At 40.0% G+C, this 22,415-nt stretch overlaps 1 protein-coding gene across 1 annotated transcript in view; it reads right to left on the reverse strand.

The window, feature by feature from the left end:
- Positions 1-1,542: 1,542 nt before the first annotated feature.
- jag1b (jagged canonical Notch ligand 1b) overlaps positions 1,543-22,415 on the reverse strand; it is a 35,003-nt gene continuing 14,130 nt past the window's right edge. Inside the window, exons 5-26 of the mRNA XM_020921040.2 lie at positions 22,286-22,346; positions 20,376-20,506; positions 20,168-20,287; positions 18,197-18,310; positions 17,713-17,826; positions 17,511-17,624; positions 16,947-16,993; positions 15,984-16,157; positions 14,572-14,722; positions 12,923-13,087; positions 12,324-12,437; positions 12,046-12,159; positions 11,767-11,880; positions 10,516-10,632; positions 9,517-9,544; positions 8,250-8,335; positions 7,217-7,330; positions 6,854-6,963; positions 4,995-5,234; positions 4,324-4,455; positions 3,976-4,117; positions 1,543-3,380 (exon numbers count right to left, since the gene is read on the reverse strand). Coding sequence (XP_020776699.1) covers positions 2,905-3,380; positions 3,976-4,117; positions 4,324-4,455; positions 4,995-5,234; positions 6,854-6,963; positions 7,217-7,330; positions 8,250-8,335; positions 9,517-9,544; positions 10,516-10,632; positions 11,767-11,880; positions 12,046-12,159; positions 12,324-12,437; positions 12,923-13,087; positions 14,572-14,722; positions 15,984-16,157; positions 16,947-16,993; positions 17,511-17,624; positions 17,713-17,826; positions 18,197-18,310; positions 20,168-20,287; positions 20,376-20,506; positions 22,286-22,346 — 2,978 coding nt within the window. The 3' untranslated portion in view covers positions 1,543-2,904. The remainder of the gene's footprint in view (positions 3,381-3,975; positions 4,118-4,323; positions 4,456-4,994; positions 5,235-6,853; positions 6,964-7,216; positions 7,331-8,249; positions 8,336-9,516; positions 9,545-10,515; positions 10,633-11,766; positions 11,881-12,045; positions 12,160-12,323; positions 12,438-12,922; positions 13,088-14,571; positions 14,723-15,983; positions 16,158-16,946; positions 16,994-17,510; positions 17,625-17,712; positions 17,827-18,196; positions 18,311-20,167; positions 20,288-20,375; positions 20,507-22,285; positions 22,347-22,415) is intronic.

The following is a 22,415-nucleotide window of genomic DNA, read 5'->3' on the forward strand; positions in this document are numbered from 1 at the left end:
TATTCTTTAGTAAATAAATTCTCATTTAAACATACCAGTAACCATCTTTGACAACTTGCTTTTTTTTAGCATTTTCTGAGAAGTCTGATTAAAAAATATTATTTGCAATGTTTTCGGGTGAAAACACTTGTGATTTTTTATGTTTGATTTAACAAAACCCTTCAAGTTGTATAGTAAAAATTACCAGTCATATCATAATATAGACTGTGGTACTTCATCACATATTATGCAAAACAGAGAAGCTACTGACATGTTTACCGCACACAGACTGGGCTGGTGTCTCCCCTTTGGAAACAAAACAGCACTTCATCGTTTACTCTGTCTACTCTCCTCGCTGCTGCCGACACAAACACATTACAACAATTGATACATGAGCCCTCCAGTTACGCTTTGTCAAATACTTGAAACAGACTCGGCCTCCACCCTTAAGTACTGCAGTGGTGGTCAAGAAAAGCTCGCAAATGAAAGTCAAAAACCTTAATTTGAGTTTAGATTTGGTTTTGTGTTAAAGATTGGGGATTTCAGACAGCCAGGAGCCATGCAGTACGTCATGGATTTTGCTCAAAAAAGCTGGCTCCTACATGTCTGAAAAGTGTCCAGTTCCCCCTACTCAAGCTCCAACTTTGATTGATTGCCGTTTCCAGTTTTGTTTCATCACCCTGTTTGCAAAAATGTATTGTTGCAGTTAAGATTTCATTCATGCATTAGTTGCATAGTACTTAGTTGCCTAGCACCTGAAATGTAGCTTTAAATTTGGGTGGATTTTACAACTTTCCTTTAAACAATATTCCTGGGTTTCAGTGTGGCTATTGAAGTTGGTCCAGGGCTTATTCTTGTTCCCCCCTGAACAAAAGGAAAGGGCAACCAAGGGACAAACAGTTCAAGATAGCCTTACCAAAACAATAACATTATTCATCATTTTTATTGTATTTGAATAAGGGGTAAATGATTTTCCCATTGGATTATGCACTGTTTGTGAGAATATGCAGATAAACTGGAAGCAAGTGTGATTAAAATACCATGTATCGCTTTCTCCTGGCAGTATTACAGTGGCATTCTGTCCAATTTTCGAGATGTTTGTAATTAAACTGGTGCTGTTCCCATCTCTATCTTGAGTGGGTGTAATTTGACATCAGATACACAGGCCCACGGTGTTACAGAGGGAGAGGCAGTATTGTTTTAAGTCTTGATATGTTTAAGGTCATTCCTGCGTGTTGATAATCTCTTGCTATGGCTTTAATCCTTTTAACTCATTCTGCGTTGGACTGCAGCTTCTCAGGCTCAGTGCAGATAAGTGTCCTACTCAAACCACATCAACAAGGACAACATTGTTTGTGGATCATGAGGAGCAAGGGTATTTTAGTCTTTAGCATTGACAAAACATAAGGCGAGCTTGCTTACAACGTAATTAGCTATAAACACATTTGGACAGAGACCTTGTAGAGTCTACGATGTGTCTCGAGCAACGGTTCCCACGACCGAATCCTCTCCTTTTCTTCAACATGTTTGGCTCTAAACACCACACACAAACTGCACTCTCCGTCAGAACAAAGACAACTTTAATTCTCTTTTCATACAAAATATTTAATAAATATGACTTTCAAAAATATATTGCCAGATCAACACATAATTCTCAAGTTCATAACACAAGTCAAAAAGTAGGACAAAATGTTGCCATGATCTCAAAGGGTTAACAAATGAGATAAAACATGTTTGTCTTTAAGAGCCTCATTTTAAAAAGAAACAAATGTGCACAGAAACAAAAGACTCTTGCAGAGCAAGGCAGTGTATTTATCCGATTCTACAGTGTTCCCATTGCCCCCTACTGTTCAAGTACTCGTGGTCTAGCTTATGATATTACGCTGACTAAAGCAGATGGGAAATCTGGCGTGCCTTTGTGACTTGCTGTGCAAGTTGGTGAAATGGACAGCCTTTCTAATGTATCGGAGGGTTAAACTGGAGCTGCTGAGGGCTTTTGTTCCCTTAAGTATTTTTTCATTAGAGGCAAGCAATATGTCTGCCACCATGTCCATCCCTCAGAGCAGCTGTAGTCGCTTGTTGTCCTAACCTCACTTGCCTTCGATCAAGGTCTTGGCAACAAATTCTGGTGAAATGATGAAATGTCAAACGAGAAAAATAAAAGTCTCTTTCAGGCCAAAAGGGCCTGTCAATTGTCTTTGAAATTCTTTGAAATTTGGCTTTTAACAAATGCAACGGAAAGATTTAGAAATGGTTGGCTTCCGCAGCTATCAAAACCTTCAAACTACACAGAACATATAAATAAAAAGGAATGATATCTTAAGGCTCTTGATTATTAAGTTAATAAATCAAATATACACAATGATTAATAAAAAATGTACATATCTACAAGTTTCTAAATCGACATAAATTCTTCATATTGGCAGCAACTGCTGACATCAAACCCGCCCCCCAACCCCCAGAAATAAAAATAAATAATAAAGTTGATCTTTTTTGACAGTTGCTGTAGTCTAAAGCTGAAAAGGCACTTTCTCCAAACTGAACTAAAGGAATTCAAACAATACTAAAATATTAGCTCTAGCATGGAACACGTCGGGTCGTTTAGTCATTGTACAACAATTACACCAGGAGCCCCTCCATGTGTCCCAACTTAAAACCACAGGAACTGAAATGCATAGAGGACACTTGTGCCACCAGCTCTACATGAAATGTATACCAGTGCCTTGTGTTTCCAGCTCACCAAAGCAACTGTCACTGCCAGTGTAAGCCAGCTTGTCAAAACTTAAATTAACACGGGGAATATCTGAAAATACTGTGGGGTCACTGACATGACAGTCCGCTAACGACACATGCCAGAGCTCCCCGCTCACCCACCACCGGGGTGTGAATGCATTAGGCTTGGTTGCACAGCAACACAGCTGTCTGCTATACAATGTAGTCCATCCTGTTAATGCTGTTTGCTGTCTCCAAGTCTCTGTTGTCCTGTTTATTAGTCCAGTTTGGATGTTTGGATGTGGAGTTGGGGTTGGAGATGGGCGTCTTGTCGTCCCGCTCCACTAGTGTGTATGCTGGCTGTTTGGCAAAGCGGCCCTTCTGTAAGTGCCTCTCCTTGTCGTCCTCATCCCCCTCGGGGTGATTTGTCCTTATTTTGGCTATGAGTGAGTTCTTGTTTTCATAGTCTTTGATGGCCACCGTGAGGCCTACATGCTTCTCTATAGGGTTTTTGATTTGGTTGAGTTGCTCCCGCACATTGTTGGTCGTGTTGTCCTCTGCGCCTGTAGTGGACGTCCCGTTGTGGTTGCTTTGTTTCCGCCGGTGTCTCATGCACCACAGAAATATGGAGACCAACACCAGGACCCAGATCACAATGAAGACGGAGCTGAGGAGGGGCACTAGGTAGTCTGTGAGACAAAGCAAGCAGAAAGGTCATGAGATGACACACACATAAAATAATTCATCCTATTTAAACAATACACAAAAGCCTTTATTATATAGCTGCGTCAGTCTAGCTAAATCATTAGCATGCTTTTCCAATGCAACCTGACCTCTGAGCCCTAACAGGGAGGAGGCGGCTTTTATTTGGCTGTGGCGGCAGTCTGCTGTCACTGTGTTGATGAATGGTGGACACATGCAGGAGTCTAACTACTACTAGGTCCAGCCAGTCACAGTGTGAGCCAGTCTGAGGCCTTGTAGCAGGCACCTCTAGTCTTTCCATTGAAACCCTGCCTGCATTCTTTTCAATTACAACTGCCATGAGACCAGATCTGTGCGGCACTATTTACTGTAGATTGCACCACCCAGGTCTCCGGCTCGGGGCCTGTGTGGGTGGAATGGGAATTTGTTTTCATACACATATTTTCCCAATGTTTCCAAAGGGCTTTTTATATTGAATGCCTGCCACTATCATAACCTTCTAAAATTCAAAAAACAACATTGAATCCGCCTACATCATTCAGGTGTATGCAAGTAAACAAAGGAGAGTTAAGTGGTGCGTACCAGTTTTGATCGGGCTTGGCACACGAACTTCTGCGATGAAGGCTGTGATGGTATTGTTGCCGTTGCGTTTGCTAACCAGGTCCAGTATCCTGTCTATGATCTCTTTGCCTGGGCTACGGTCCAAACGATGGTCATCAGTCGACTACAAAAAGAAAATGTAAAAACAGGTTAAAATCATGTTTATCCATGTTTTATCTTTTCTGTCTTATCATTTCTTACTGATTATGTTTACATTTTCATCTTAATTGACCACAAATGAGATGTTGGGGTAAAGAAAGCATGCCGATGATTGATAATTGTAGTGATAAGCCTGGTAAAGGTTTGTCTGAGAATTAAAGAATTACTTACAATGCAAACATGGATTTCATTGCTGGCTGAGAATGATGGCTCACAAGTTATCGACACTGAATGCTCCAAGGAGAAGTTTTTTACAACATACAATCTTCTTAGCTGCTTGCAGACGCCTTCAACTGTTAAGCCCTGCGGAAAGGGGAATAAAATGCTTAGTGGAAAATACAGGGCAAACAATGACAAAAGAAAACAATCTTTTGGTTGAGATTTTGGCTGTGTTTTCAATGTACTATCTGGTTGGGATCCACCTCATTTGGATTAAAGACCACAGACTCGTATGCCTGTCGCTATCGACTGTTATGTTTGTTAGACAGCTGGCGAGTGATGGCCCAATGTGGTGACAGAGTCGCCAGTGAACCCATTTAGCTGAAATCCATATGATCCTGTAGTTAATCTTTCATTGTGGTTAAGTTTAGGGAGTTTGAGAACACCAAAACTTGAAGTGAATGTGAATTAATTTTTATTGAAGGTCAAGGAGGAGAAGATATAATGATTTTGTTTCCTGGAGCACGTTGATGTTCACAATAAAAGCCAACGCCTGAGACCAGATAGAAAAAACACTTATGTAAACCTGATCTTTTTGACTTGTGTTGTGTAGGAAGCATGAAAAATGGCCCGAAAAACCTCTTAATTTCATGTCTTCACGGTGGATGGAAGGAGGTACTCACTTGGGGCATGTTCTCCTTGTTGAACGTGAAGGTGATGTTGGCGCAGCTGTCGTCGTGGAAACTGGAGCTCAGGTGGCATTTGTGAGGCGCAGTGGCTGGATTACTGCACCAGCACTCGCCCTCCTCCAGACACGGCTTCACAAAACAATGGCTCTCCCTCACTGGCAAACAGCTCTGCCCCGATGGACAGCCCCCGCGACCCTTTGCTCCGAGTTTGCATGACTTGGGACCACACCACATCTGGAAAAACAGTAACAAGTATTGAAATCAGTCATACATTGCTTATATCTGATTACCATAGAGAGGGGTTCGTAGTACTCGGTTACATTTACTGGAATAACATTTTAAGGAAGTTATGTTTAGTAGTTTGTTGATAACAAATGTAATTCACCTACTTGAGCACTTTATTACTTTTTTAAATTTTTTTTTATAAAATACAGTACTCAAGTAATTCTATAGTGGCAAAAGCATTATATGAACAACATCAACAACAACAACAAAAAATCATTTGCACTGACACTTGCTTTTCAAATATGAACTGTTTTTGTAATTTGGCTCTCTATTTTGGGGAAATGCATGAGTCTATTCTGTCATAAGTCATGAATCACATCTGCAATTCTTTTTACGTCCACTGTTACTCAGTACTGAAGTAGTAATTTTTCCAATTTTTCTTACTTTAATAATTATTTATATCACATTTTACATTAGACATTTTAAAAACATTTTACATTAGATATTTTAAAGCATTAGTCTTACTTAAGTACATATTTGGGTTGCCATAGATCTGCACTGGATAAGCCTGGATTATGATTCATTTCTTTGTAAGAAAGAATGCTGCTGTATTTCTGCTGCAGACACTCCTGGAAGCTGTGAAACCTCATAGGGTCAATCCTATGATTTACTCCTCCTGAGGCAAGCTGTATCAGTGAGGCACCATTGTTCGTTTAGATGTGAAGTTTTCATGATAAATGAAAAAACTGTTCTCCCTGTAGATAGCCTCGTCTTACCCAGTGACTTCTAGTAAATGGCATTTGGCAGCCATTTCCAACTGCACCATTGTGTTTCTTTTCAAAACAAAATGCATCATCTCTATATTGAATGTGACACTCCTGAGTCAACTCCACCCTTTGCCTGTGCTGTTACAAGCTGCTGTACCTGGGAACATACTGAGGACATTTTCTCACACTAAATAAATATATGCTTTAGAGCAGAACTAATTGAACAAAAAAAAATCAGGACTAAACCATGCATGAACCAGTTTTGAGCCAAAACAAATCTATGTTTGATTTAATAATTTAATAAAGAAAACGTCAGAACATGTAAACCGAAACTGAAGTTCCAGTTTAACTGATTTCAAAAGACTACTCCTCTTTTTGCCAGAAACATGCTCAAACAACTCTTTTAGTATTTAAAGTATTTTCCTATACAGTTGACATTTTCAGTCATTGACCTTTTGCCCTTCAACCAAAATCAATTGACAATCATGTCATCAAGCATTGTAGCATAAATTATATTTCTGTCCTGATAGTATGCCCTTAAATGCAGGCATGTTATAGATGTATTATATACATTACAGTAGCTTCCTTCTACTATCTTTTCTATCTTTTCTCTGTGTTAGCTGGACTAGAGCAAATTGGATTAGGAGCCTTATCTGTGAAATTTCAAGTAAAACATGCAGCAAAACATGAGTCTAAAGCTAAACTACATGTTCCCATCTGTGTCCCACAATGGTTTATTGCACTGTAGTTATCCCCGGCTCGGTTCCCATTAGTAAACGATGACATCATGTGACACACAGCTGTACTCAGGCGTCATAAATTCTTCACACTCAGATAATGGTTAGCAGTTTAAAGGCATACCTTTGTACACACCACTTTCCCGTTGGAACAGTGGCAAGTGTTGCAGTCTTCATCCCATTTCATTCCGTCCGGGGTTATGTGGCCATTAACGGTGCATGGTTTTCTTGTTTCTGAGAAAATAAATGAAGTTTAATCATCATGTTGTGGGTAAAAGATTTATATATATATTATGTTTAAATTCAATCGCACTAAATTTAAATTGTCTTATCAAGATACTGTGATATATTTTTTCTCCTTTCGCTTAGCCCTTGTTCCAATACATGTTAAGGTATATATTTATTTAGAAAGAGCGTATCATTTTAAGGCAGTATAAAAATCTATACTGGCTTCCTCTAGGTACTGACAAGCTAACTGTGTGAATACCTTCGTGACAGTGGGGTCCCGTCCTGTCAGGTGGACACAGGCAGCGGTATCCATTGATTTCATCAACACAGGTGGAGCCAGAGGCGCATTGAGACGACTGACACTCGTTAATATCTGCCACAGAGCGCAAGGTAATGGGTTAGAAACTGCTCCCGTATGGGCTCCAGACAGCACAAATATTGGGTTAAGCAGTCGGCACACAAATCTAATTCCTCTTCAGCTTAATTTCCAGAGGTCATGTGTCATTTGCACAGTACATACACAAGTACACCAGTTAATAAAAACAAGCAAACATGTTTTAAGTCAGGCCTGGATATCTGTGCCCCATGCGGCTTTATTAAAGGCAGCATCATTAGCAGGTATGCAGGAGCTGAAGGCTGGACTTAGTAGAACAAAGGGTTTGCAATGGGAAAGAATGTGGCCATCTGAAAGCCTTTAAGAGGGAAAACAATCTGTGTAATCAGTGTCAGGGAGCATGGCTGATTAGCTGTTGGCCTGCTAAGCCTGTTTCCCCTAAGGACAGCACCAGGGCCCGGCGGAGCGACACCGAAATGGTTGAACCTGGCCAAGAGCCTGCTACAGATAATTGGCCGACTAGACATTTGGTGTGGGACTATGACTAGGCCTGTCAAAAAACTACATAGACATTGTTCCATATAGATAGATGGAACAATCACTTTGAGGGTGAATATTTATCATGGGTACTTCCTTGTTATTTTTTCTCTGTACTATGATAAGATCTGAGCTGTAGAGGGTTCTATACATGACTTCTATGACTCATTATATAAACTGCCATTTATCTATTGCAGCTCATGTTTTTAACAATAGTCTACATTTAGAACAGTCTTTGAGGATGCTCTAAGGATGTTTTTTTTATCATGCTTTAGGGTTATTGTGTCAGAATAATTCAGTTTCAGTATCAATATTTAACATCTATATTTTCTTCCGCAATATTTCACTCTTCAAATTTTCATCGTGACAGACCTAACCATCTCAAACCACAAAGTAGGACATCAGGGATTATAATACTCACTGATTCGACAGTCTGGACCAGCAAATCCAGGCGCACACTCGCAGCGGTACCAGTTATCCCCATCCACACATGTCCCACTGTTGTAGCTGTGAAGAGAGAGAGGGAAGGGGGGGGCATTTTAGATTAGTCTTAAATACCCCTGGGCATGTTTGACAAAGTGCTTTATCAGATCTGCCTTCATGCTGGGACTTTCTCAGCAGTCAGTATACAGTGTAATTACCAGCTCTCAAGACTATTATGGCAATCAGACTTCTCTCTCTTTATTGAAGATAGGCCTGTGCAGTTGAAATGGGGAGCAGGCAAAATGTCTATCTTTGTGTTGTGATTGGGCAAATAGCAGATTATAGACCAACTTGACCAGCTTCAATTTGCATTTTGGATAATTCTTATAAAAATAGTATCGATATCGTGGGCTGCTGTATCGATATATTGCCAAGACTATTTTTTTGGTATATTTTACTAAATTACTTTGTTACAGAGCTACAGTTGTGTCGCTTGTTCAGAGGATGAAAACTCATTTACATTTGACATTTTAACTGTTTTGATGAATAAAACGTTTGTTTCATATTAATTTAGCACAAGAAGTGGTTTAACAAAGACTTTTAATATCACAGCCAAGATTTAGCCTTTATTTTTATTGAACCGCATTGAATTCTTTTGAAATATATGGTATCGAATCGAAAGTGCACTCGAGATATGTATCGTATCGTGGCCTATTTACGAAGGTATGTATCTGCAACTTCTTAATGATACCCAGCCCTAATTACAAGGATACTGGTTCTCAACATCACACCATGATTATTGTTGGATCTCAAATTAGAGCTTTGTGTTGTTCCACTGCAATAAATTTCCTAGTTAGCATAATATTAACCCTTTGGCGATTTCAACACGCTAACTATTCAATTTGGCATTCACATAAAGGTATTTTATAACTCTACAGTCTCAATGAATGGCCTAGTTGTCAAAGGAGTTCCACCGTTATTTATTTTAATTATCTATGGATGTTTGCCAGTTGATAACCTGTACAGTATTTTTTTCCCTGATCTATGACGTATTATCCTGAACTCCAATTAAGCAGTTCTAAGGCAGTTTGTGGTTAAACAAAGCCGTGCCTAAGTGCTCACAAAGGGTTGAGAGACTGATTGCACCTTAGGAATGACAGGGATGGGTGTATGCTTGGCTCCCAGCAGGTGAGACTCCCCTGTGCGGGAGGAGCAGCCTGTTTACATCTGTCTAAAGCTACAGGAAATGTTTGGCTTCTACTTACCAAGGGTGGGGACTGCAGTCGTTGGTATCTGAAAGAGAGAGGGAGGAGAGAGATACAATTTAGTGTTTTGCTTTTTTTTTTTTTTTTTTGAATGCTTGTCTTGTGTATGGCTGTTAAGTGCACATGACAACAAGAAGCACGTCTGAGCTTGAGTCTGCAAAGGTGTGTTGTACTAACCAAGGCTGGGCTGCACAGTAACTACGTCTTATTAAAAACAAAGTTGCTAAATATATACAAGATAATATCAGCAGTTGTTTTAAAGACCTACGGTAACAAAAAGTTGGAAAAAAAATCTGTTTTAAAAAGCACATTTGTAGCATATTTCAATAATAAAAATGCACTGTCCTTTCACATTACTTGCATCTCAGCAAAGGCCCTTATAGGCAGGCGCATTTTTCCTGGATTACAAGGATATCATATTATTATTGTGATCCAGATAATATAAAATGGATGTAGATATCGGAATCCAACTCAAGGCAAAACCAGACAATACAAAAGTAATTTCTTCACAGTTGTATAGCCCAACTCCCCACCCACACACTCCCTTTCTAACTTCTCAAACGCATGGAAAAAGTTGGGGAATTTCTGTTTTGAAGAAATTTGTGCATAGTTAGTTGAGGGATCCCAGAGAAGCCAGGGAAATGAAGGAGTGCTGTAGTACAATCCGACATGTCAGTGTTTGGACAGGATTGCAGAGGGGAGAGGGAGAGAGAGAGAGCTTGTCTTGTGTTGTACAAGCCTTTAAGAGGAGGAGTGGAGAGCAACATCTGTCTCCACTTTCCCGGACGCTTTTGTGTCTACCTCCTCCTCCTCTTTTGCTGATAGCCGGCAGCAGTGAGGGAAAGCAAAGGATTTTTAATGTTTTAGATCAAGATGAGAGAAAGTAAGATATAATCAGATACAGGAGTGGGCTCGGTATGAGGTAGCAGGCAGGAGGTTTATCATGATTTACTTGTAATAACTGTTCAGCTTTATCTTTCCCACTGAAGCAGCTCTTACTTTGAGTGCATGTGGGACCCTCCCAGCCTTCTTTGCAGACACAGGTAAAGGACTCGCCCGTCACTACACAGGTACCACCATTCTCACAAGGGTTTGGAAGGCAACTTGAGTTCTTGGCTGCAACACAAAGATAAATAAAGTTGTTGTTTTTTTTACTAGGGATGTCATGATATCACATTTTAGTGTTGAGTGATTGTGAGAAAAATCATCACCATTATGTTTATACACGATTACTGACACCAGGTCCAAACAACTGTGAAATCCTTTAATCCTACTTACATCAACATTGACTAATATGTTACCATTCCTTCCTTGCTTTACTGTGACAAAAAAACAGCCACATGAAAAACAATTTTTGGAAGCCCCTAATCATTTTATAGCATAGATTGAATTTAGTACTTTATTTTTGTTTCTAAAATAATATTATACTAGTATTATTATTTCCAAATAATCTTGACATTGTTTTTACATAACTTTTACATAATAATCTGTGGGGCACATGATCAGTCAGAGGAAACTACTGCTGCTTTAGGTTTGGTTTTCTCTGAGGGAATCTAAATGCCTCGACTTTGAAGTGCATTGTCAAGGCAATCAGAGATTTAAAGCGGATATATGTCAGCACTCGGAGCAGAGATGGAGAGGGAGAACCGACAGAGGGATCAAAAACGTTTGTGGACCTCAAATAACTTAACATTAATACACAACAGATATGAAATAATTTGCATTGTGTGGACTGTTTACCTTTAACTACAAAGGCATTTTATTTGAAGCGAACAAAACCACACAAAGAGTGATGAGCCTGGATAAATGGATGAAGTTAGGTGCTTGACAGAAGAGCAGCAACCAACCAACCATCAACATCAAAATACCCAAACCTCAATAAAGGTGCACTATAACTTTTCTGGTTGAGGATTAGAAATGTTATTTCTTTGCCTAGAATGTTATAAATTGCAGCATTTAACTTATCTATATCCATGAAGACAAGCAAGTTACAAGTCAAATCTGTGGCTCGTCTGCTTTTAAAGGTGTTTTAGTAATAAAAACTGTTAACTGAATTAATGTTTATTAGTGTTCATTTCTGCCCAGAAAGTTTACATATTGTACCTTTATTAAATGATCATTAAAAGCACTGTGATGATCGTCTTTCCAAAAATGAGAAACCAGTTGTGGTAAGGGCTCTTAGGAAATCCCCATCCAAGCTGATATGGCAAGCTGTCAACATTAAATGTCAAGTCACACATCAATACTTACCAATGTTACAGGTGGTCCCCTCCCATCCTGGGGCACACTTGCACTGAAACGTATCACCTTCGTCATGGCAGGTGCCTCCGTTATTACATGTGGCTTCATCGCACTGACTCTCACCTGAGGGCACCGTTAAAAATGCGGGGTTACATTCGAGAACAACGAAAGGCAAAGGGAGGATAAGCATACAACATATTAATAATTATAAACAGCCATGAGCGCATACCAAGAGCATGCACAGGCAGACAACACAGATGATTTTAAAAAGTAGAGAAAAAGTCTTACGGGAGTGGCAAGTCTTCCCCTTCCAGCCATTTTTACACTCGCAGAAGAAATCAGTCACCAGGTCCCGGCATGTCCCTCCATTATGACAGGGATTGGTGCTGCAGTCATCAATATCTAATGGGGGACATGTCAAACAAGCAATGAGATTTACGACTTCACCACAACAAAAACAACATCAAAAGGGTTACCGCCGTCGACATGGATTAAGTGTTGTTCACGTGATCAGGCCAATTTATCACGTATCACAAAAGCAAAAGAGAACACGAAGCCCTACTTACTGATCTCACAGTTGGTGCCCTCCCATCCGTCTCCACAGATGCACTGGTACACACTGACTTTGTCTATGCACGTGCCGCCATTGTGACAAGGGTTGCTCTCACAGTCGTTGATATCTAAGTAAGAAAGATAAAAACTTGAGTAATAGTGTTTTTGGGAAATTAACGTAATTTATCTACAATGTTTTCCACTATTATTGGCAACCTTGACAATCTCTGGCAATGTAGAGTCCTGGAGAGGTTTTTTAACCTAAAGAAACACAACTATTTTTAGGGCCACTGGAACCAGTTTTCTAGCAAAATAAAATAATAAGGAAAATTAGATAATATAAAATTAAATATCCTAAATATTCTCCTCATGATTTTTCAATTTTTGTTCATGTGGATCAAAAGACTGTCTATGCATCTAATTCATATCTGATTGAGGAGAAACATAAGTCTTGAATTGGAAAAAGCACACATTTTCATCAGAATTGTCAGTTATCAGTTTTTTCTTTTTTTTCTTTTTTGTTTTTGCTAAGATCCACATTTTAAAACACTGAGAAACATTTAATCTAAGGGTGCCAATATTAGTAGGTGTTATTCTATTGTGAGAGACATACTTTCATGACAGTATGTCCCTCTGAATCCTTCTTGGCATTCACAGCTGAACTGTCCTCCCCCTTGGCTCCGGCAGCGCCCGTGAGGTCCACAAACATTTGACGAAATGTACCGTTCCCCACCAGGAGTACTGTTGGACGCCACAGCAACAGTGCAGCTGTCAATCACTGCAATGACAGTTAATAGAGTTACACAACTGACTACAGGGAGTTTGCACACTCATAAAAGAGTTTATCACTCCATTTCACATGACAATTTACACCTTTCACGGGCCGATGTGCAGAGGAAATGTGAGAAAAAAACATTAATGGCTTCAATTATTTTTCTGACATGAAACACCTGACATCAAAAGGTGTTTCATCAATGAATTCACACTACAGGCTTAAGGGCCAACATATACTGACAACTACATTCCTTTCTAGATTAGGTGTTATATCATACACAAAAGAATACAAATATATACATGGTTTATACAGCCCCAAATCATAGTTTCCAGCATTCCCATCTCTAGTCTCGATTTATTGTTACTGGAACAAAATTCACAGGAATATATTGTTTTAGTTATTACATTGTAATTATTAATTGTAAGTTGACATTAAATCATCTCGAGACCCCAGTTCAGTGCCCCTTCACACCCCCCTCTTTGGGAACTGCTGGTTTACAATAAAGTGCATTTTACTATTCCAACAAATCTCCTCTGGCATGAAATGGCACAAAATAGTCAAATAGATTGTTGTAAATATACTATATTGAAGATAAGTTGAGCTTAAATGTATTTTTGAAAAGCAGGAAACCATTTCTTCTACTTAGCGATGCAATCATACACATTCAGCTCAGGAGGTTTAAGAAAATTACGTAATTTTGCTACAACCACCGACAAAGTATCACATGACATGGGATGGAAACATGACTAGTGATTGATAGATGTAACAGCGATAAGCCTTTATGCTTTCCTAGTCAAGTCAGAGAGATCTCCTTCACTTTATGCACAAATCCTTTCCTTTCCCCCTGTCTGATCGGGTTAGGATGGCCGCACAACGACGCTTTGCAATAATCGCCTGAATCTTGCCAAAAGCAGCGCGAATCTCACCGTCTGGTATCTAGCTCAGTGGTTGGTCCACTCACTCAATTACACATACACACACACTGGTGCAGCTAACTGTGCACATTCAGTGAGGGGGAAAAGAAGACGGAGCCCACCAAGTCATTACACAGAACACACACAGAGTATCAACCTATGCCAGATCTTTAGGAAAGCATCATTCAAACAGCTTTACCCAGGAATTTAACAGGGATACACAAAACTGCACACCTAGGCCAAGAAACTTTAGAGCAAACCTAATATAATTTGAGCACTATTATCCCTTTAGGAATCAGACAAACACATCCCACATTTTCTCCTATTGACTGCCAATCTCCCCTAAACGCACAAGCTTGTTTATTTCCCCATGAATATAGCTTGCACAAAAATAGCCACTTTTACTAGCAACCATTCCATGCCTCTTCAAAATATATTAGCAAAAAGAATTAGATAAACTACCAATAAAAATATCTGTTATTCTAGCACCCATATAATTGGACAAAGCTTCAGTATGAACCAAAAATTCATCTATAGAGAGCAAGTTGGAATAACATTAGAAAATAAACATACCTTTACAAGTGGTGGTCCTACAATGGTCTTTGAGATGAGAGCAGTTCTTGCCCTCATAGTCTTCAGGACAGGAGCAGTAGTAGTCTGTGGCCCGGTTGAAGCAGCGAGCCCCATTCTGACAGGGATTGGGTGAGCAGTAATCGATATCCAGCTAAAAAGGAGAGAGAAATGCATGGAAATTTTAGCAATAGCTCTAAAACTGAGCTACAGGTAACAGAGATGGTATCTCAATTTTTTGAGTGTTTGGTTCCAAGTTTTTTAAATGTTCATTTTTGTTTACATCCAGTTTAGTTCACAAAATGGAGACAAGCAGGTGACTCCACCAAACCAAGTTTTCGGGGGTGTAATAAAAGTGCTTCACTGCATAAATAAGTAAGTAAGATAAGTAATAACATTCTTGTTTGTCATGAGACAAGCAGGTGGCAAATGTTCCACCAGAAAAGTTACTGGGTTAATACTGTCTTTCCTAAATACATCATATTTTAATCCTGTTTTAGACTCGCCTTTGCCTTGATATACACAGGTCTTGTATAGCATTAACCCTGTTTAAGGTATTCCTCCATGTGAAATGTCTGGGAATCTTTCAATGAGATAAAGCGGTGAACCTGATAGCTGACATAGTTTCTGCTACACTAAACAGAGCAGAACCCACAGCATCCTCCCTACAGGCCGTGCCAGGAAAGAGCACACGCACAACACTCGGAGGAAGAAGGAAAAATAAGGCAAAGACACAAGAGCCGTCTTCAACCTCGAGGCTTCAGTGTGGAAGAATGTATCCCGCTGTAGAGCCAGGAGCAGATTCAACAAAGCACTCCCTTTTTAAAACCAGGACTGGGAACAACAGACATTTACAGGGTGGGGCAGGAAAACTTTACAAGGGATCCAAAGATACAGGACAAAGAGGTCTAATGGATGGATGAAAACAGCCTGCTTCGAGTCAGGACATCCCAGTGTAATACATTTTATATTAATTAAATTTTGCTCTAAAGACATGAGACAAAAGACAATAAAACTGAGCCACAATGATCAGTACAGTGGTCAAAGGAAGTTTAAGACTGCAAGATTTTAAAGGTGTAACATTTCTAGTTGAGAGCATCCTGCTTGTCTTCCGAGAAATGTTGGTGCTTTGTCTGGAATATTGCACAGTATGGCATTAAACATATTTTAAGTATTCATTCTATTGCAGGTATTTTTAGTGCTCAAAAATTAATTGAAAAGCACATGTTCTTACTATGAGCGAGGTTGTCTAACCGTGGCAAATCCTTCACCAGAAAAATTATATAGTGCATCTTTAGTCCAACAAAGTCCAACAAGTTAACTGAAAATGTACATTCATCATACTTGGACAACGAAAAACCCAAGCAAATTGCCTGCATGATTGTGTGCTAAAGCGTTATATTGGTTTCATTTACCTGGCATAGATTCCCTGAGAAGCCAGCCAAACAAAGGCACTGGAATCCGTTGACTTCATCTTGACATCGTCCACCGTTCAAACATGGAGAACTCGAGCACTCATCGATGTCCCGCTCACAATGTTCACCAGCAAAACCAGGGGGACACACACAGCGATATCCATTCACCAAGTCCTGAGGGGTAAACAGAAAACAGTAGAAATTAAAATTTTAAAAGTTTATTCTGATTCTTATGATTGACTGATTACCTCAACTTTGTCTGACTCCTAGTATGAAGTCATATGCACAATTAGTTTTTACATTCCAATCGATTTACGTTGGATGTCATTTCTGATGCAACCCACAAAATGAACGAAGGCTTGTTCCCAACAACATAAAACTGTCATTTTAAATATGAACCTACTGCTTAAACATCTGTAAATTAAACAAAACCCAGCTCCAGGTATTTGATGAGATAACAACATTGTGACAAGTTCAAGACAGTTCAAAAAGCCCGATTAAGTCTGATTAATGTAATATAGGGCTGCTAAACTTGTATAAAACTGTACAGGAAATTGTGTGATCCAAACAATACATGTAAAGCCCGTGAAGCAAAGCTGACATGTATGCTGTAAGTGAGTTAGTTTTGAGCAATATTATCAGAGTTGTACAATTATTTCAACACATTTTCCTGGCACAGACTCAAGACAATAATGTTTATGGTAATTCAATCTTGTGTGGTCAAGGAACTTGTGTGTCCCTCCCTTCGAAAGCCGTCTGAACCCACTCCCCCCAGATTTGATTTCAGTGAGGAATTCCACAACAATTCCTCTGTCAGTTTCAGAGACTACAATTTACAATGTCTATTTATACAACCGCTGTAAATATCCCATGCTTCGGCAAAAAGAACATTTAGACAAACAAGACAACTGGTAAACATGCAATGAAATATGAAAGATATGGGCGTTTATGACAAGGACCTACCTTGCAAGTTCCCCCATTCTGGCATTGGTCTTTGCAGTCATTTATATCTGGAAAAACACACGCAAATAGGAGGATTAACTGTGAATGGCTTGAATACAGAGCCTTTTAACAAACACGCTTTTATGTGTCCCATGGTTTTTAATGCTACCATAGAGGCTATGGTGTACTAAGTAACAGTTGAATAACATAGGGTAAAAGTGAGTGCAACACAGTATTGCACAATCCTGTCTGCTGCCAAGTGAAACTAGTCGTGGGATTGTTTTAAACCACCTCTAATCTCCGCAGCCTTGGCCCCTGCACTACTTTATAATGATACACCGTTTACACTGTAAGAAAGGCAACACTTGTTCAAATGTTTGGACTATGCATTTGGAGTAAGTTTTAGACAGGCTTTATAACAATGTTTAAACAATCAACACACTAAAACCCATTAAACTATAAATCTAGAACTATTTGCAGAGGACATCTGTACTCAAAACGGCACCAATAAACATGATGCTGATACCTATGAATAGCATTTTAACTCCATAGAGAAGAAGTTTGAAATGACAACTCTGCACTCACTGATATCGCAGTTTTGTCCCGTCCAACCAAGCATACAGTCACAAAAGTATCCACCAATCAGGTTACGGCACAAGTTAGCATTGACACATGGTTTGCTTTCACATTCATTTGCATCTAAAAAAAGAAGGTGAATAAATAAATAAATAAAAGAGATGTACTGTATGCATATAATTGAGGTAGACAATAGGAAAGACAGGCTCACCAATCAGACATGTCTTTCCAGACCACTGGGGAGGACAGTGGCACTTAAAACCATTCACTAGATCCTGGCAGGTCCCTCCATGGCCACAGGGGTTGGGAGAGCACTCATCCACATCTGCACAGAATTAAAAATTCATAATTAAGTTTGTTGATAACCAAAAGTGTGTAAAATTTTAATATAATGTGCTGTAAAGAATAATTTATATAAATATAATTATATGTCTAATTAAAATCTGTTGTAGAAATGGAACTATAAATAAATAAATAAGGTACAGAATACTCATTATCAAGTCTCGCTTTTTCACAAGATCAGAATTTTGAAAATATAACAAAACATAAATAAACTAAAGTGGGAGTATACCTCAAGATAACCCTAATTCTGATAAAACTACAACTAGTCTGTAATATATTATAAAAGTAAATGAGGTGAGTCTAACAGAGTAATTATTGTGTGGTTTGCGCTGAGTTAATGGTTGAAGTCTTACTGATAGTGCAGGAGCACCCACTCCAGCCCGCTGCACACTGGCACTCATAGCCCTGAATGGTCTCAGAGCAGCTCCCTCCGTTTGAACACGGGTTGGACAGACAGGCATGTTCAGCTACAACCAGAAAGACAGTTTAAACAACAGGTCAAAATAACACACCCATCTGACTCATCCAACAGTGGGAAAAATACTCCCATTTAGTCTATTTATGATTAATGCTCGATTTTAACATAATTAGAATGAATTATGTTGGATTGAAATTGGCGCTGTGCAGTCTGTATTTAAAGCTGTAAAATCATTAACATAATACACCCCGATGCATTTTGATGTTGAGACATGAAACAGGCTGAGTAATGACTAAGCCTGCTCTAAAAGCAAGTGTGCTCATAAAATTCTTCAAACAAGTCCTTAGTGTTATATGCACTCATCACAGAGAGAGCACATTGAGTCCCAAGATCAGATAATACGAATGCCAATGTCATCTGAAATGGCTACAGCATAATGGCAGATGACTTGCTCTGGTTACAAGGATAATAATCCAGATCAATTTTAGGATGGCATAATTTGTCTATGGTTATACTGGCCCTAAAACATGGAGAAAAAATATCTGCCTTATCTACAGTGGTTAAATCACAAAATACTTGGTATAAATGATACCATTAATTTTTTCTCCACAGGTTTTTTCACTTCATTAGAAAATAATCCATCTTGTGGTCTACTAAACTCCTAAAAATACTTCTTCTCTCCAGGTTCCATCTCAGAAACCCCATCCTCCTTCCCAAGTGAATCCAACTCAGAGGTCAACTCCCATCTCTTCACAGCCCTCCTCCCTCAGCCCCAAATGCGCTCAAATTCCCCCTATCTCACTCTGATGACCCGCGCGACAGACCACACCACCAGGAAATCATCTTTCATGCTAAGTTGACCTGACCAACGCACCGTGACTTCCCTCTTCACTCACCGCCGTTCTTGAGCCCGAGTTGAGAGTTTGGCGGGAGAATTTAAGGATGAGCGGGTCTTACTTGGTTCAAAAATGAATGATCTACTAAAGGAATACCTAAACGTCTGAGGTGTGCAGCAGAGGAGGTGGTTACTAAGATACAGACTCTTAAGTAATTGTAAACAAATCTACCACGCTCCAAAGAATGGCACCAAAAAACACCCACGCAGAGATTAATGCTTTTTCTGAATTTAACACTGGCCCAAAAATGGCAAAACAAGTAGCATCAGAAAAATATGGATTGGCTTAATCCATGAGTTTCAGATGCCTTTTCAGATAGCTATTAACAGTATAAAGATATAGGTGCTATACATTTATAAGAATACTCAATTTCTGTCATGTAAAACCTCGGATAAAAACATCTTGTACAACTCTTAACATATAATTCCTAAAGGGGTCTACACCGAGGAGGCAGAGGATGCAGAGCTGGGGCCCCTTACTCCACAATAGCCTGACGCACTCCTCGTCTCAGACCTCCTGTTACTAAGTTCACCGTTTCCTGACATCTCCGCAGTTAAGCTGTCAGCACCCAGCCAGTCTGAGATTTAATGAGGAAAAGTCCATCATCTCCTCAGCACCGCACCCATCTGTCTGTGAAATACCTAAGACATGAACAGATGACCGGAGCCCTAAGATCAAAACGGAGGATTAACTGATTTGGAGGCACTCAGGCCACAGTGAAAATAGATTATGGACGAGTTATCGCCTCTCTCATTACACACTCGCTCACCTCTGACCTTTAGGCTGCGCGCACAACAGAACACAAATGGATAATATAATATGACCTCAAGATGTCTGACACACATTGCCCCGAAACTGGTCTCGTAAGGTATTAGTAATTTGGATTAACACTCAAATTAATGTATGTGTGACAAGACAACGACCTAGTTTCTTTGATCACTGAAACAAGTGAGGCGCATATATAGATGTATGTATGTGGAGCTGACGTTATCTGGTGTCATGCCTCTTACCCCTCTCGCAGTTGGCTCCAGAGTAGCCCTCAGCACAAGTACACTGGTACTTGTCTGGTCCTGTGTTGATGCATGTCCCTCCGTTCAGACAGGGCTGGTGAGTGCCGCAGTAGTTCAGATCTGGAAAAGTTTCACACACGCTTAGTTTGTTTTGACACAACACAGGCCACTCCTTTTAAAAGTGCAACTGAAATAAGAGAAGATTAACCTTTATCACAAAGATGACCGCCCCAGTTGGTGTCACAGAGGCACTGCCAGGGCTCCACACAGGTGCCGTGGACACAGCCGGGATGAGGGATGCACTTGTCACAGTACTGGCCTTGCCAACCGTACAGACACCTGCAACACAAGCACCATTCAGCTCACAGCGGAGGAGGCATAACCGTCTGCTACTGCTGCTATGAGGAACGTTAGAGCAAACATAAAATTATCACACCACGTTCACAAGATCCCAGGGCAGCTGAAACACTCTAATCTGCTGTTTCCTCCAAAATCCTTCTAAATAATGCAGCAATAATCTGAACCTAATGAACCAACATTAGCATACAGTATGCAGCACTGAGCTGTGCTGATGAAAGAACAGGCTGTTCACAACAGGCCTGAGACTAAAAGGACCACAAATGAAACTTAAGTAGCAGTGCTTTTATGCAACAGCTTAAAAACAATGGTTTGGAACAGAGAATAGGAATATTATTTACCATTTTAAACACAGCATTAAAAACTAAATATTACTGCTCTAAGGGGACCTATAGCACAACATTAGCATGCGGCAAGACACTCTCTTTAACAAGGCCATGCCTGTGGCTTGGCAGTCGCACCATCAGAGTGGTTGCGCTGGAGTCTCTGCAGCTCATCCTGGTTCCCATGAGTCAGGAGTCAGGCTGTGCCTGGAGGCCGAGAAGGGAGCTCTCTGGCTCTAAAACGTCCAGGGCCATAATTACACTGATAGTGCTGCCCTTCTCTTCCAGACCTCCATAATTAAGACAGCAATGCAGTCTGCTGATAAGTCTGCTGTTAAAAGGTGGTGAAGTGGCGCTACAGTAGAGCAGAGCTGAGTGCAGGAAACCCTGTGTCCCTCTGGGGAAGCGGTGCACTGATTAGCCCCGAGAAACGGACGCACTGTAAAAATAAACGCATGGTTAAGTAAACCTCAGTCTGTGATTAAAGCAGCTATTCTTAAAAGTGCGCTAATCCTCTCATGAGAAGCACATCTCTCAGCGACAGCATCCTAAATCATCTACAATCATTACAAAGCCAAATTACTGAGCAGCACATTAGATTATGCAGCACACAAATGTCTCAGCTCAAGTATGAAAGATATTCTGCCTGACAACAGTGAGACGTGGATCACACCACTCCAGAGTCTTTAGGGCAAGCAGCAATACACTTCATTAGCACAAGTTTATGTTTAAAATAACATTACAGGTTGTTATCTCTATCATGGGAAAGTGCTCACTGCAGCAACAGTAGGAGAGCTTGCTTGAGGAGTTTTCTGGCACGGTGCATATAAACAAAGCTAAACCAAAAGCTCCAAATGTAACCACACCTGTGCACAGACTACAGAAATTCAAACTCTGTGTTCTGCCAGTGGCCACACAAGCACTTACAAGAAACCTGATGATGTCAAAGGCTTGGGAAAAACAACACAGTCGCAGCAGAAACGAATAAACCCAATCAACCCTGCATTTTATTCACAACCAGATCAGGCAATTAACAAAGTGATAACTCTCATTTTAAGGCCCACAACTGGACCAGCTAACAATACACGATCCTGGATCCCCATCTGCTCCAACCTTTCCTCCGGCGGTGTGTGAAAACAGCATTAGGAAGCCATTAGCTACACAAACAATACACTCAGAGGCTCATCCGAATGCTGTGCAAGATTGAACTGATAAGATTTGAACGTATGTGTTTAACATTGGGACCAAGCAACAAAGCATCTATGATAAATATACAAACTAAAAAGGTTGAGCTTCTAATTGTGGCTGGACATAACTTGCAATTTGTTCAAATCAACTCCATACAATTACATAGCTATTTGAACATAACTTTTACAAATACATAAAAGCTACAACTTCCAGATCAAAACATGAAGAAGGTATTCAAGGTATCACTTACCTGCAGCCGCCTGGCTCTTTACAGGACCCATGCTCCGTGCTGCAGCCTTGTCGACAGATAGCTACAAATAAAAAAAGAAATAAGAATTTATTTTACAGCTGAGACTGACTCAGTTTTAAGCATTTCTTGA

The sequence above is a fragment of the Boleophthalmus pectinirostris genome, unplaced genomic scaffold (assembly GCF_026225935.1).
Source record: "Boleophthalmus pectinirostris isolate CB_2022bp ecotype Guang Dong unplaced genomic scaffold, ASM2622593v1 HiC_scaffold_5, whole genome shotgun sequence".
Lineage (NCBI taxonomy): Eukaryota > Metazoa > Chordata > Actinopteri > Gobiiformes > Gobiidae > Boleophthalmus > Boleophthalmus pectinirostris.